Source organism: Oncorhynchus tshawytscha, linkage group LG15, assembly GCF_018296145.1.
Source record: "Oncorhynchus tshawytscha isolate Ot180627B linkage group LG15, Otsh_v2.0, whole genome shotgun sequence".
Classification (NCBI taxonomy): domain Eukaryota; kingdom Metazoa; phylum Chordata; class Actinopteri; order Salmoniformes; family Salmonidae; genus Oncorhynchus; species Oncorhynchus tshawytscha.
Window position 1 is genome coordinate 32,425,597 of NC_056443.1, and position 17,239 is coordinate 32,442,835.

The 17,239-nt window shown below is 49.3% G+C and overlaps 1 protein-coding gene across 2 annotated transcripts in view; it reads left to right on the forward strand.

Annotated features, from left to right (window-relative positions):
- The first annotated feature begins 414 nt into the window (after positions 1-414).
- The window catches only part of LOC112247247 (protocadherin-7-like), a 251,672-nt gene continuing 234,847 nt past the window's right edge, over positions 415-17,239 (forward strand). For both annotated transcript variants that reach the window (XM_042298463.1, XM_042298464.1), the window contains exon 1: positions 415-4,399. In XM_042298463.1, the coding sequence (XP_042154397.1) occupies positions 1,334-4,399 (3,066 nt within the window). In that variant the 5' untranslated portion in view covers positions 415-1,333. The remainder of the gene's footprint in view (positions 4,400-17,239) is intronic.

The window sequence follows — 17,239 nt, forward strand, 5'->3', positions numbered from 1 at the left end:
AGCACCATGATGTCAAGTGCGGCAGTCGAATATTTGCTATTGGCACATTATAAGCCATAATGCAATTTACGCATCGAATGAATGAAACGCCATCCTCCGTAAAAGGGTCCATGGAAGAATGTATATTTTCCGGACCATCTCACTATACCCCCGCTCCCTGACTAAGACCATTCGAATGGGTCGTATGCGAACACATCTTTCCCTTTATGCCAACAAGAAAAATACCACATTTTATTTATCTCTCTCCCTCCCTCTCTCCCTCTCATTTCAACACATACTTCGTCGGCTACCCTCCAGACTAAACCTATATACCGACCAAGTTCAGACCTGGTTACGTGCGCTGGGGAAATAAACTGGAGGGGGTGGAGAGAGCGCGCGAGACTGCAATATCATTTGTGAATCGCTCTCACAGTGCCGCAGATAGGGGCTGCAAACGCACGCGGCGCTTATGCAGGTGAGAAAGGGACGCTTGGATTGAGAATTGCGGGACACTATGAAGATTCTCTCGTAGGAATTTCACAATATCTACATCGGAATTACAATTGTCCGTGTTTGTTTCATTTTTGTTATTCCCGCGTGGTCAGAGGTTTTGTGCTGGGGAGTTTATTTTGTATTTATTCCACTCCCTCTTGCCTGTAACTGTGTGAACTATAAAACACAGACTGCTTGTTATAAGTGAGTGGAGGTAAATGAATCAGAGCGCTCGGATTCTGCTTGGATAGGCAACTGGACACACAATCACTGCGTCTCCACTGCTTCAAGGTAAGAGGACGAGACCCTCCGTAAAGTAGGCTACTGTATCACCACAACTTGGGAATCTGTGTGGGCATTCCATTGCCACTACTCCGTATTGGACATATCTTCGGACGGGGAAATTCGGATTTTGACCATTTACATCATTTCTATATTAATCTTGGAAGATTTTTTTGTAACTGAAAAGACTTGGACTGATTTTAAATTTCAATTAAATAAGATAGCGTTTCTCTTTACGCGCATAAAATATTCGGATTCCTAATGAATTCATGGCATATGATATGACCGGACTGAACGGACTGTTTCGATTGTGTTTTGCCCAGTTTTTATTGAAAGAAGGAAAGAAACATTAATTCGGTGGAAAAGGGGGAGAGGAGAGCCCGTCCACTTGCTCTTATTCAGTGCAGTCGAAGCGATGTGGGAAGACGTCCGGAGGATGAAGTCTCACACCTCCTGAAATGGAGGACTACAAATAATCCGAGAACGAAAATTATTGTTTTCCAAACAGTATACCAGCAAGTAAACGGCATCCTCATTTGATTCAAGGCTTTAAAATCCATTCATTACATTGCGGGGAACAATGAGGACTACTGGCGCAGTGGACTATTTATGCTACAGTATACTCATCCTGCAGCTGCTGAATCAGCCTGCTGCTAAGCAAGTGCTCCGATATCGCTTGGCTGAGGAGGGACCCGCGGATGTCAGGGTAGGGAACGTAGCCGTGGACCTCGGAATCGTTGCCGGGTCTGGCGAGGTGACATTTACCCTCGAGTCCGGATCTGATTTTTTCAAAATAGATAATATAACAGGCGAGCTGACCACCAATGAACGGCGTATAGACCGTGAAAAATTACAGCAGTGTCAAATGATATTTGATGAAAACGAGTGTTTCATAGATTTTGAAGTGTCAGTAATTGGACCGGCGCAGAGCTGGGTTGACCTGTTCGAGGGGAAAGTCATTATTTTAGATATAAATGATAACACCCCGTCTTTCCCATCTCCCGTGCTGACCCTATCGGTGGAGGAGAACAGGCCGATTGGCACTCTCTATCTCCTACCCACGGCCACCGACAGAGATTTCGGTAGGAACGGAATTGAGAGATATGAGCTTATTCAAGACAGCGGGGAGAGCTCCAGGCGCCTGGGCTCAAGCTCGGGTGGTCGCGGGGCTGACAGGAGATTCGACGAGGGGGCAGGCAGGAGCAGCGTCTTTGAACTGCAAGTTGCTGACACAACCGACGGGGAGAAGCAGCCGCAGCTCATCATTAAAGGGGCACTGGACAGGGAGCAGAGGGACTCTTATGAGCTCACCCTGCGTGTTAGGGATGGGGGCGACCCCCCACGCTCTTCCCAGGCCATCCTGAGGGTGATGATCACTGATGTGAATGACAACAGCCCCCGCTTTGAGAAGGCTGTGTATGAAGCTGACCTGCCGGAGAACAGCTCCCCTGGTGCCCCCATCCTGCAGCTGAAAGCAGCTGACGCAGACGTTGGGGTGAACGGTCAGATTGAGTATGTATTCGGAGCAGCCACAGAGTCAGTGCGTAGGCTATTGAGGCTGGACGAGAGCTCTGGGTGGCTGAGCGTGCTCCATCGTATTGACCGCGAGGAGGTGAGCCAACTGCGCTTCACTGTGATGGCGAGGGACCGAGGCCAGCCGCCCAAAATGGACAAGGCCACCGTGGTTCTCAACATCAAGGATGAGAACGACAACGTGCCTGCTATCGAGATTCGTAAGATCGGACGCATCTTCCTGAAGGATGGAGTGGCCAACGTGGCTGAGGATGTAGTGGTGGACACGCCTATAGCTTTGGTCCAGGTGTCAGACCGCGACCAGGGGGAGAACGGTATCGTGACCTGCACCGTGGTGGGTGACGTGCCCTTCCAGCTCAAACCGGCCAGTGAGATTGAGGGTGAGATGAATAAGAAGAAATACTTTCTCCATACATCAGCGCCGCTGGACTACGAGGCCACACAGGAGTACAACGTGGTCATCGTGGCGGTGGACTCAGGAAGCCCTAGCCTGGCCAGTAATAACTCGCTCATCGTAAAGGTGGGCGACTTCAACGACAACCCACCCATCTTTAGCCAGAACGTGGTGGAGGTGTCCTTTCCAGAAAACAATGCCCCCGGTGAGAGGGTGACCACTGTACAGGCCATAGATGCTGATAGTGGCAAGAACGCGGAAATCGCCTACTCCCTCGACTCCTCTGTGAATGGGATATTCTCCATTGATGCCGACAATGGTGACATCAGAGTAAACACCATTCTGGACAGAGAACAAACAGAGAGGTACCAGTTCAAAGTGATAGCTAAAGATAAGGGCATGCCCATACTCCAGGGGTCAGCCACTGTGGTAGTCTTAGTGGCTGATAAGAATGACAATGAGCCTAAATTCATGCAGGATGTGTTCACCTTCTACGTCAAAGAGAACCTTACACCCAACAGCCCTGTTGGCATGGTGACCGTCATTGACGCCGACAAAGGCCAGAACGCAGAAATGAGCCTCTTCATCGAGGAAGAGGAGGAGATCTTCTCCATTGAGAACGACACAGGAACCATTTTCTCCACCATGTCGTTTGACCGCGAGCAGAAAACCACCTACACATTCCGGGTCAAGGCTGTGGACAGCGGAGACCCACCCAGATCAGCCACTGCCACCGTATCACTCTTCGTGATGGACGAGAACGACAACCCGCCGACCGTTACCTTCCCCATCAATAGCTCATACACCCTCCTGCCCCCCTCCAGCAATGTTAGGACTGTAGTACGAACTGTCATGGCCACCGATACCGACACAGGGATCAACGCTGACCTAAACTACAGTATCATCGGGGGCAACCCTTTCAAACTGTTTGAGATCGACGGGGGAAGTGGGGTCATCTCACTGGTGGGGAAGCTGGAGCAGAAACACTATGGCCTCCACAGACTGGTGGTCCAGGTGAACGACAGTGGCCAGCCCTCGCAGAGCACCACCACCATGGTGCATGTCTATGTCAACGAGACCCTCTCCAACTCCACCATCGTTGAGGCCCAGGTGGCTAAGAGCCTGGGCACTCCGCTCAATACCAACATCGCCGGTGACCCCAACTACGACCTGGGCAAGCAGCGGCTGAGCATTGTCATCGGCGTGGTGTCGGGCATCATGACGGTAATCCTCATCATCCTCATCGTGGTCATGGCTCGCTACTGCCGCCCCAAGAACAAGAATGGCTACGAGGCGGGCAAGAAGGACCACGAGGACTTCTTCACCCCTCAGCAGCATGACAAGGGCAAGAAGCCCAAGAAGAACAAGAAGAACAAACAGCCGTTGTACAGCAGCATTGTCACCGTCGAGGCCTCCAAGCCCAACGGCCAGCGCTACGACGGCGTCAACGAGAAGCTGTCCGACAGCCCCGGGATGGGCAGGTACCGCTCCGTTAACGGAGGGCCCGGAAGCCCGGATTTGGCCCGGCACTACAAGTCCAGCTCGCCACTGCCCACGGTCCAGCTCCACCCCCAGTCGCCCACGGCCGGGAAAAAGCATCAGGCTGTTCAGGACCTGCCCCCTGCCAACACCTTCGTTGGCACCGGAGATAACATTTCCCTTGGATCTGACCACTGCTCCGAGTACAGCAGTCAAACCATCAACAAGTACAACAAACAGGTAAGAACATATTGACTCAATATTTATATTTATATATATTTATTTTCTTCTCCATTCTATTTTCAAATGTCTCTCATGTTTCTCCCTCTCTTAGTGTTATCTCCTGCGTAATGCCTCCTGACAGGGCTAGTCTCAGTAGTCATGTTTCTTTCATGGTGCTAATGTGTGTCAAGTTAGCTGTATTGATCTGTCGGGGTTTGGAGTGCCATTCCGCATGTAATATTGAAAATGAAACGAGGACATGCGTAGCCTACCCCAGGATATCATTTCCATCCGCCTAAGCATATCCAGTTCTTTTGCCCTCTCTTTTAACTGAGCAGGTACTGTGAGGCGGTTTAGTTTGTCCGGGGTTTCACATTTGCTGATCTGTACACATATGTGTTTTCAGTGTTGTAGACAGCTTGCATAAGGGTCTGGTTTGCAGTTATTCTATCGCAGTGGAACATGTGGCAGGGTAGCTAGGACCACCCCTCTGCTAGTTCAAGTCTCTCCCCACCCTTAGTGTAACAGGGCTAACTACTTCTTCTTATTATTAGAGGAAAACGCAAGGATAAAAAGGTGTTGTGAAAATGAGGCTGCGTAAAGGAATGTTATCCGTGGTATCTTGTTTTACTTATTCAGCTTGACTAGGAACATCTGGGCAGGAGGTCACATTTAACATTCCTGGGCACTGGTGTGTCTGTATCAATTCACTGACCCAGCAGTGAAATCAGGCTTCCCTAAACCTCTCCCTCCTGCTCTCTCTTTTACTCTCTCCGTCCCTTCTATAGGCTAGACTCATTTAACTCTTCATCCCTCCGTTCCTCTCTCCTCCCTCTTTCCATCCCCACCTCTGTTTCCCTCTCTTCTTCTCTCCTCTGATTGACTCCGTTAGTGCCATCATTTGTAATGTGAAAATTCCTCCGTGACGGCAAGCACAACAGGGTCATTCATGTTCTAGGGGACTGTGGGAATTAATCAATTTTCAAATGTTTTCAACCGGGGGAGCCAAGAGGGGCGAAGCAAGGTTAATAAATTATGAAGCCGGTTCCCTTTCATTTGCTTTTGCCAGGAAGATACCACTTGTTCATTGTTTCATATGTTTTCTATGGCAGTCTAATGCATTATTGATGGTTTTCTTACATGGGGCAAGCAGCAAACTCCTCTGTTTTTTTGGTCTGTCTCTCTCGTTCTCGTTCTCCCCTCATCCTCTGTTTTTCTTGTCTTTCATTCTCTCTGTTTTATTCCCCTTATCATTCCTGTCTCTTTTTACACACACACACACACACACACACACACACACACACACACACACACACACACACACACACACACACACACACACACACACACACACACACACACACACACACACACACACACACACACACACACACACACACACACACACACACACACACACACACACACACACACACACACACACACACACACACACACACAAACACTCACACACACACACACACACACACACACACACACACACACACACACACACACACACACACACACACACACTCTCGCAGTATCTGCCTCTGCATCTCTCCCTCCAAAGCCTCCTCATCTCCCAACACATCTCTCGCTCCTCTCCTCAATCTCTCAGCCCCTCTCTCCTCTCCTCTATCTCTCAGCCCCTCTCTCCTCTATCTCTCAGCCCCTCTCTCCTCTCCTCTATCTCTCAGCCCCTCTCTCCTCTCCTCTATCTCTCAGCCCCTCTCTCCTCTCCTCTATCTCTCAGCCCCTATCTCTCAGCCCCTCTCTCCTCTCCTCTATCTCTCAGCCCCTCTCTCCTTCCCTCTATCTCTCAGCCCCTCTCTCCTCTATCTCTCAGCCCCTCTCTCCTCTATCTCTCAGCCCCTCTCTCCTCTCCTCTATCTCTCAGCCACTCTCTCCTCTATCTCTCAGCCCCTCTCTCCTCTCCTCTATCTCTCAGCCCCTCGCTCCTCTCCTCTATCTCTCAGGCCCTCTCTCCTCTCCTCTATCTCTCAGCCCCTCTCTCCTCTCCTCTATCTCTCAGCCCCTCTCTCCTCTCCTCTATCTCTCAGGCCCTCTCTCCTCTATCTCTCAGCCCCTCTCCCCTCTATCTCTCAGCCCCTCTCTCCTCTATCTCTCAGCCCCTCTCTCCTCTATCTCTCAGCCCCTCTCCCCTCTCCTCTATCTCTCAGCCCCTCTCTCCTCTATCTCTCAGCCCCTCTCTCCTCTATCTCTCAGACCCTCTCTCCTCTCCTCTATCTCTCAGCCCCTCTCTCCTCTCCTCTATCTCTCAGCCCCTCTCTCCTCTCCTCTATCTCTCAGCCCCTCTCTCCTCTCCTCTATCTCTCAGCCCCTCTCCTCTATCTCTCAGGCCCTCTCTCCTCTATCTCTCAGCCCCTCTCCCCTCTCCTCTATCTCTCAGCCCCTCTCTCCTCTATCTCTCAGCCCCTCTCTCCTCTATCTCTCAGCCCCTCTCTCCTCTCCTCTATCTCTCAGCCCCTCTCTCCTCTCCTCTATCTCTCAGCCCCTCTCCTCTATCTCTCAGGCCCTCTCTCCTCTATCTCTCAGCCCCTCTCTCCTCTCCTCTATCTCTCAGCCCCTCTCTCCTCTATCTCTCAGCCCCTCTCTCCTCTCCTCTATCTCTCAGCCCCTCTCTCCTCTATCTCTCAGCCCCTCTCTCCTCTCCTCTATCTCTCAGCCCCTCTCCTCTATCTCTCAGCTCCTCTCTCCTCTCCTCTATCTCTCAGCCCCTCTCTCCTCTATCTCTCAGCCCCTCTCTCCTCTCCTCTATCTCTCAGCCCCTCTCTCCTCTCCTCTATCTCTCAGCCCCTCTCTCCTCTCCTCTATCTCTCAGCCCCTCTCCTCTATCTCTCAGCCCCTCTCTCCTCTCCTCTATCTCTCAGCCCCTCTCTCCTCTATCTCTCAGCCCCTCTCTCCTCTATCTCTCAGCCCCTCTCTCCTCTATCTCTCAGCCCCTCTCTCCTCTATCTCTCAGCCCCTCTCTCCTCTATCTCTCAGCCCCTCTCTCCTCTCCTCTATCTCTCAGCCCCTCTCCTCTATCTCTCAGCTCCTCTCTCCTCTCCTCTATCTCTCAGCCCCTCTCTCCTCTATCTCTCAGCCCCTCTCTCCTCTATCTCTCAGCCCCTCTCTCCTCTCCTCTATCTCTCAGCCCCTCTCTCCTCTCCTCTATCTCTCAGCCCCTCTCTCCTCTATCTCTCAGCCCCTCTCTCCTCTCCTCTATCTCTCAGCCCCTCTCTCCTCTCCTCTATCTCTCAGCCCCTCTCTCCTCTATCTCTCAGCCCCTCTCCTCTATCTCTCAGCCCCTCTCCTCTATCTCTCAGCTCCTCTCTCCTCTCCTCTATCTCTCAGCCCCTCTCTCCTCTCCTCTATCTCTCAGCCCCTCTCCTCTATCTCTCAGCCCCTCTCCTCTATCTCTCAGCCCCTCTCTCCTCTCCTCTATCTCTCAGCCCCTCTCTCCTCTATCTCTCAGCCCCTCTCTCCTCTCCTCTATCTCTCAGCCCCTCTCTCCTCTCCTCTATCTCTCAGCCTCTCTCCTCTATCTCTCAGCCCCTCTCCTCTATCTCTCAGCCCCTCTCCTCTATCTCTCAGCTCCTCTCTCCTCTCCTCTATCTCTCAGCCCCTCTCTCCTCTCCTCTATCTCTCAGCCCCTCTCCTCTATCTCTCAGCCCCTCTCTCCTCTCCTCTATCTCTCAGCCCCTCTCTCTCCTCTATCTCTCAGCCCCTCTCCTCTATCTCTCAGCCCCTCTCTCCTCTATCTCTCAGCCCCTCTCTCCTCTATCTCTCAGCCCCTCTCTCCTCTATCTCTCAGCCCCTCTCCTCTATCTCTCAGCCCCTCTCTCCTCTATCTCTCAGCCCCTCTCTCCTCTATCTCTCAGCCCCTCTCTCCTCTATCTCTCAGCCCCTCTCCTCTATCTCTCAGCTCCTCTCTCCTCTCCTCTATCTCTCAGCCCCTCTCTCCTCTCCTCTATCTCTCAGCCCCTCTCCTCTATCTCTCAGCCCCTCTCTCCTCTATCTCTCAGCCCCTCTCCTCTATCTCTCAGCTCCTCTCTCCTCTCCTCTTGCTCTTTTTTCCCCCGCCTGTCTTTTCTTCCTGCAGTCTTTTCTTTTTAATCTCCTCTTCCTCTACTCCATTTCCCTCTCCCTCCTGCTATTCCCCTCTCATTTCCCACTCTCCATCTCTCCCTCCCTTCCACTCTCCTTTACTCTCTCTTTTCGCTACTGTCTCTAACAGCTTTCTAAAGTGCTGTATTCAGTGGGTTGTTTCTTAGAGTGTGAGGAGTGCTGTTGCTTACGGATGTCTCATCCATAATTAACAGGCCACTCTATTCGCTGCCGCTGCGGCACAGCCATGTATTGTATGTTGCTAGCTGTGCTGCTGCACTTTTATGTAATGATTTATTCAATCTTTTATGTGCACGCTCGCTGCAGCGTTTTTTTTATAGACAAGTCCATTTGTTTGAAGATTCTGAAACAGACACAAAACACACCGGGGTGTTGAGGGTTCACAGACGCTCTCCTCTCCACCGGAATGTGCAATTATCCCTTCGTAAACCTTCCTTCACTTTTTCCGTCCTCCGTCACGGTTGTTGTGAATGTAACTCCCACTGGCTAATACAATGTAAGTGTTGCCTGGTCTCTACGGTTTATAGAATGTTGTCAGTAGCAATGGGTTTCCATGGCCGAGAAGCTGCACACAAGCCTAAGATCACCATGCGCGATGCCAAGAGTCAGCTGGAGTGGTGTAAAGCTCACCTACCATTGGACTCTGAAGCAGCAGAGTGATGAATTACACTTCACCATCTGGCAGTCCAACGGACAAATCTGGGTTTGGTGGATGCCAGGAGAACGCTACCTGCCCGAATGCGTAGTGCCAGCTGTACAATTTGGTAGAGGAGGAATAATGGCCTGGGGCTGTTTTTCATGGTTCGTACTTGGCCCCTTAGTTCCATTGAAGGGAAATCTTAACTCTACAGTATACAATGACATTCTAGATGATTCTGTGCTTCCGAATCTGTGGCAAAAGTTTCCAGTGTCAGCATTTACTATCCCCCTCCGCGCACAAAGCGAGGACCGTACAGAAATGGTTTGTTGAGATTGGTGTGGAAGAACTTGACCGGCCTGCACAGAGCACTGACCTTAACCCCATCGAACACCTTTGGGATGAATTTGAACGCCGACTATGAGCCATTCCTAATCTCCCAACATCAGTGCCCGACCTGACTAATGCTCTTGGCTGAATTGAAGCATAATGTTCCAACATCTAGTGGAAAGCCTTCCCAGAACAGTTATAGTAGCAAAGGGGGGACCAACTCCATATTAATGCACATGATTGTGTAATGAGATGTTCGACGAGCAGGTGTCCACATACTTTTGGCCTTGTAGTGCATATAATATCTCTAACACGTTGTTAAATTCCCTGCTTACTTGTCAAACGTCCACTGTTGATACTTTCAGTTGAGGTGGAGGGGAACTGATTTAATGGCTGCACATACAGTCTCCCGAGGTTAAGTTATTTGCCGGGAATGGCCCTTGGCGTAGTTATGTGCCTCAATTAGGGCATCAAGTGGTCATGTCTTTATTAAGATCACAGAGTAGTCTCTGTCTCTCTAGTTTCATGCTCTTGCTGTTTAGGGCCACCACAGCTAAACACGCTGGTGTTTAGGTAAATCCCCCCCCATTCAGTTGAGTTCATAACATGTAATGAAATGCACAAGAATTCTCATTAGCTGGGTATAGAGTTAAACATAGACGTAGAAGGACTAGATTATATTTCTATGGAATTAAACATAGACGTAGAATGACTAGATTATATTTCTATGGAATGAAACATAGACGGTGAATGACTAGATGATTATAATCTATGGAATGAAACATAGACGCTGAATGACTAGATTATAATCTATGGAATGAAATATAGACGTAGAATGACTAGATTATATTTCTATGGAATGAAACATAGACGGTGAATGACTAGATGATTATATCTATGGAATGAAACATAGACGGTGAATGACTAGATGATTATATCTATGGAATTAAACATGGCTTCTTTTTTCACAAGTTTGTCTTGTTGTCACTGTTGTTGCTATGGTTTTGCATGCAGAGCTGATGGGAGGTTGGATTAGGTATAAAGTGTCATGTCTGATTGTCGAGAATTGCACAGCAGATCACATTGTATCGTGACTGCTAGAGACGGGGTAATCCCCAATGTCAAATTGATCACATTAGATTTGGAAATTTCTATTCAAAACAAATCAGATTTCACCCCCGTTTATTGAATTTACAGTGGCAGGAAATCCTAAATGTAATCTATGATATTTACGGCTAAATGAGGTTGAAACCTTTTGATGGTCTCTCTCACTCACAAACACACACTGCCTTAATTTCTCGCTTTCCCTCTACTTTCTCTTCTCTCTTTCTCTCTCTTTCCCTCTACTTTCTCTTCTCTCTTTCTCTCTCTGTCCCTCTACTTTCTCTTCTCTCTTTCTCTCTCTTTCCCTCTACTTTCTCTTCTCTCTTTCTCTCTCTGTCCCTCTACTTTCTCTTCTCTCTTTCTCTCTCTTTCCCTCTACTTTCTCTTCTCTCTTTCTCTCTCTGTCCCTCTACTTTCTCTTCTCTCTTGCTCTCTCCACCTCTCTCTCTATCTTTCTCTCACTCTCCCCTTAGAAATCGAAAAAGACACAAGAAAGAGAGCCCTGTTTGTGGTAGACAGAATGGTCTACTGTTTCACAGGCAAGTTGATGGGGGAGGTAGAGTAGAGTCCCATTGACTGTGAGTCTCTTCTGCGGTATCAGGTTCCTCCTAGGTCTCCTTCCAGCTCATCCTTCGCCTACCTAATCTCACAATAACCACCGCACAGGCAGCAGCCGGCTCAGGCTCAGTCTCCAAGCAGGTAACCAGGCAACCGGCTGAGTTTAGCGGGCGAGGCGAAGCCTCCTCTTTTACTCATTAGTCATTAAGCCAGGCGAGCGCAGAGCGAGAAGTCAGCGTGTCACTGAGCAGCTGTCGAGAGTTAGAGCAGGAGGGTGATGTACCTGACATTTCAGCCCCTCCTGGAGGTCCACAGATTGGACCCGGGCCTTTTTTTTTGTTCTCTTTCTTCCTTTTGTAGCCCTGCTGCGACATTGTTCTTAGTTTTCATATTTCCCTCACTATGTCCCTGTGTTGAACAGGGCTTCAGTTGATGATCATCATACTCTCAAGTATCAAATGCCTAAAGCAAAACTATTGTCCAAGATAAGATATAAAAGAGAATAGCTCACCTGTCTTATGCAAAGAAACACTGTTTACTGAGCAGGGATTTTTAACTGGGTCATTTAATAGAAGGATATTCCTATCCAGGTGGTATTATCTCTTCTAAACAATAGAGACCTGAGGTAGGTTGTAATCATATCCCTCTGCCTCCCCCCAGGGCATGTATAAAGCTCAGATCACTGGGTCAGCTGAGGCTGCCTCCCAGTTTAGGGTTGGTGCAACATGAATGGACGTGGCCCTGTTTCCCTCACCGCCCTCTTCTCCCTCAGCTCAGTTCTCTTAGCACAGCTGTTGCTCCTATCATTCCCTCCCTCTCCCTTCCGTCCCCTCAGTCCCCTTCCGTCCCCTCCTTTACGACCCCTCCCTCCCGTCCCCTCCCGTCCCTTCCCTTCTGTCCCCTCCCTCCCGTCCCCTCCCTTCCGTCCCCTCCCTCCCGTCCCCACCCTCCCGTCCCCTCCCTCCCTCCCGTCCCCTCCCTCCAGTCCCCACCCTCCTGTCCCCTCCCCTCATGTCCCCTCCCATCCCCTCATGTCCCCTCCCATCCCCTCATGTCCCCTCCCATCCCCTGCTGTCCCCTCCCATCCCCTCCCGTCCCCTCCTATCCCCTCATGTCCCCTCCCATCCCCTCCCATCCCCTGCTGTCCCCTCCCATCCCCTCCTGTCCCCTCCCACCCCTCCTGTCCCCTCCCCTCCTGTCCCCTCCCATCCCCTCATGTCCCCTCCCATCCCCTCCTGTCCCCTCCATCCCCTCCCATCCCCTCATGTCCCCTCCCATCCCCTCATGTCCCCTCCCATCCCCTCCTGTCCCCTCATGTCCCCTCCCCTCATGTCCCCTCCCATCCCCTCATGTCCCCTCCCCTTATGTCCCTTCCCATCCCCTCATGTCCCCTCCCATCCCCTCCTGTCCCCTCCCATCCCCTCCTGTCCTCTCCCCTCCTGTCCCCTCCCATCCCCTGCTGTCCCCTCCCCTCCCCTCCTGTCCCCTCCCATCCCCTCCGGTCCCCTCCCCTCCTGTCCCCTCCCATCCCCTGCTGTCCCCTCCCATCCCCTCATGTCCCCTCCCATCCCCTCCTGTCCCCTCCCCTCCTGTCCCTTCCCATCCCCTCATGTCCCCTCCCATCCCCTGCTGTCCCCTCCCATCCCCTCATGTCCCCTCCCATCCCCTCCTGTCCCCTCCATCCCCTCCCATCCCCTCATGTCCCCTCCCATCCCCTCATGTCCCCTCCCATCCCCTCCTATCCCCTCATGTCCCCTCCCATCCCCTCCTGTCCCCTCATGTCCCCTCCCCTCATGTCCCCTCCCATCCCCTCATGTCCCCTCCCCTCATGTCCCTTCCCATCCCCTCATGTCCCCTCCCATCCCCTCCTGTCCCCTCCCATCCCCTCCTGTCCTCTCCCCTCCTGTCCCCTCCCATCCCCTGCTGTCCCCTCCCATCCCCTCCTGTCCCCTCCCCTCCTGTCCCCTCCCATCCCCTGCTGTCCCCTATCATCCCCTCCTGTCCCCTCCTGTCCCCTCCCCTCCTGTCCCCTCCCATCCCCTCCTGTCCCCTCTCCTCCTATCCCCTCCCATCCCCTCCTGTCCCCTCCCATCCCCTCCTGTCCCCTCCTATCCCCTCCCATCCCCTCCTGTCCCCTCCCCTCCTGTCCCCTCCCATCCCCTGCTGTCCCCTCCCCTCCTGTCCCCTCCCATCCCCTCCGGTCCCCTCCCCTCCTGTCCCCTCCCATCCCCTGCTGTCCCCTCCCATCCCCTCATGTCCCCTCCCATCCCCTCCTGTCCCCTCCCCTCCTGTCCCTTCCCATCCCCTCATGTCCCCTCCCATCCCCTGCTGTCCCCTCCCATCCCCTCATGTCCCCTCCCATCCCCTCCTGTCCCCTCCCCTCCCATCCCCTCCTGTCCCCTCCCCTTCTGTCCCCTCCCATCCCCTGCTGTCCCCTCCCCTCCTGTCCCCTCCCATCCCCTCCTGTCCCCTCCCCTCCTGTCCCCTCCCCTCCTGTCCCCTCCCATCCCCTCCTGTCCCCTCCCCTCCTATCCCCTCCCATCCCCTCCTGTCCCCTCCCATCCCTTCCTGTCCCCTCCCCTCCTGTCCCCTCCCATCCCCTGCTGTCCCCTCCCCTCCTGTCCCCTCCCATCCCCTCCGGTCCCCTCCCCTCCTGTCCCCTCCCATCCCCATCACCTCATTTACATAGGACCCATGTTCCCTTCTCACCACAGTATCTCAAACAAACAACATCGCCATGCAAATAGGGGTCATTCTGTCTGTGTTCGCTGGCCACACACACACACAGGAAGTGACAAGCTTTTTGTTCTCTCGGTCCGGCGAGATCACAAAACCAATATGGAAAACCCTCCATTTGCCTGGAGGCTAATTTGTTTAAACCAAAAAAACTATTGTAGCTACTTAAACACTTTTGAGAAGCCACAGTTGACCTCCATTTGTTTTGCAACCCCCCTCTGTGAACCTTAATTGTCGCTATCTACTACCTATATCTAAATGAACAGCCGCAACACAGGCAACCCATGTCTAGTGCAAACGTATGTTTCTTTGTCCTTTATCGCCATAGTAACCATATGGTACCACCGTTACCTCTGTGTGTATTTTAGTGTCACAACTCAGCGTTGTCCTTCCAGTTGGTTTTGATCTGTGTCAAATGAGTAGAGGGAAGCCCACAGTTTTGGCCAGGTTGACTCCCCTGTGGACGCTGATACGGGGTCGACTGAGAGACAAGACTCGAGGCTTGACCGAAGAGAAAACATTGGAAAACAACCTGTGCCCCCGTACATTGACTCTGTACCCCCTGTATATATTGTTATTATTTTTACTGCTCCTCTTCAGTTACTTGTTACTTTAATCTCTTATTCTTATCTGTATTTTTTGAAACTGCACTGTTGGTTAGGGGCTCAGAAGTAAACATTTCACTGTAAGGTCTACTACACCTGTTGTCTTCGGCACGTGACTAAAACAATTTGATTGAATTTAATTTTGTCACTGTGGGATCTCATGACCGTTACAGGATGCAACTCACTCTGCTGATAAACGCAGTTTTGTTTATCTTCTATATTTGAATCCAATGCGGATCATACAAGTTGACTAGTTACTGTATGTGCTCAGCATGGGTGTTGGTGAATCATAGTAATTTCCTGTACAGGGAAATTATAAAAAACAATTGTGGGGAGGACAAGGTAGAATAACATGTGAAATGATTGTGTTCTAGGTACAGTATAGACACTAAAACAATGACTGACGATGACTGACGTAACATTGCAGAAGCAGCATGGGTTTGCCTGGGAATCATGAAGTACTGTATATACACAGGGAACAGAGTAATGAAGTACTGTACATACACAGGGAACATAGTAATGAAGTACTGTATATACACAGGGAACATAGTAATGAAGTACTGTATATACACAGGGAACAGAGTAATGAGGTACTGTATATACACAGGGAACATAGTAATGAAGTACTGTATATACACAGGGAACATAGTAATGAAGTACTGTATATACACAGGGAACAGAGTAATGAAGTACTGTATATACACAGGGAACAGAGTAATGAAGTACTGTATATACACAGGGAACAGAGTAATGAAGTACTGTATATACACAGGGAACATAGTAATGAAGTACTGTATATACACAGGGAACAGAGAAATGAAGTACTGTATATACACAGGGAACATAGTAATGAAGTACTGTATATACACAGGGAACAGAGTAATGAAGTACTGTATATACACAGGGAACAGAGTAATGAAGTACTGTATATACACAGGGAACAGAGTAATGAAGTACTGTATATACACAGGGAACAGGGTAATGAAGTACTGTATATACACAGGGAACAGGGTAATTAAGTACTGTATATACACAGGGAACAGAGTAATGAAGTACTGTACATACACAGGGAACAGAGTAATGAAGTACTGTATATACACAGGGAACAGGGTAATGAAGTACTGTATATACACAGGGAACAGGGTAATGAAGTACTGTATATACACAGGGAACAGAGTAATGAAGTACTGTACATACACAGGGAACAGAGTAATGAAGTACTGTATATACACAGGGAACATAGTAATGAAGTACTGTATATACACAGGGAACATAGTAATGAAGTACTGTATATACACAGGGAACAGAGTAATGAAGTACTGTATATACACAGGGAACATAGTAATGAAGTACTGTATATACACAGGGAACAGAGTAATGAAGTACTGTATATACACAGGGAACAGAGTAATGAAGTACTGTATATACACAGGGAACATAGTAATGAAGTACTGTATATACACAGGGAACATAGTAATGAAGTACTGTATATACACAGGGAACATAGTAATGAAGTACTGTATATACACAGGGAACAGAGTAATGAAGTACTGTATATACACAGGGAACATAGTAATGAAGTACTGTATATACACAGGGAACATAGTAATGAAGTACTGTATATACACAGGGAACATAGTAATGAAGTACTGTATATACACAGGGAACAGAGTAATGAAGTACTGTATATACACAGGGAACAGAGTAATGAAGTACTGTATATACACAGGGAACAGAGTAATGAAGTACTGTATATACACAGGGAACATAGTAATGAAGTACTGTATATACACAGGGAACAGAGTAATGAAGTACTGTATATACACAGGGAACATAGTAATGAAGTACTGTATATACACAGGGAACAGAGTAATGAAGTACTGTATATACACAGGGAACAGAGTAATGAAGTACTGTATATACACAGGGAACAGAGTAATGAAGTACTGTATATACACAGGGAACAGGGTAATGAAGTACTGTATATACACAGGGAACAGGGTAATTAAGTACTGTATATACACAGGGAACAGAGTAATGAAGTACTGTACATACACAGGGAACAGAGTAATGAAGTACTGTATATACACAGGGAACAGAGTAATGAAGTACTGTATATACACAGGGAACAGAGTAATGAAGTACTGTATATACACAGGGAACAGGGTAATTAAGTACTGTATATACACAGGGAACAGAGTAATGAAGTACTGTATATACACAGGGAACAGAGTAATGAAGTACTGTATATACACAGGGAACAGAGTAATGTAGTACTGTATATACACAGGGAACATAGTAATGAAGTACTGTATATACACAGGGAACATAGTAATGAAGTACTGTATATACACAGGGAACATAGTAATGAAGTACTGTATATACACAGGGAACAGAGTAATGAAGTACTGTATATACACAGGGAACAGAGTAATGTAGTACTGTATATACACAGGGAACATAGTAATGAAGTACTGTATATACACAGGGAACAGAGTAATGAAGTACTGTATATACACAGGGAACAGAGTAATGAAGAACTGTATATACACAGGGAACATAGTAATGAAGTACTGTATATACACAGGGAACAGAGTAATGAAGTACTGTATATACACAGGGAACAGAGTAATGAAGTACTGTATATACACAGGGAACATAGTAATGAAGTACTGTACATACACAGGGAACATAGTAATGAAGTACTGTATATACACAGGGAACATAGTAATGAAGTACTGTACATACACAGGG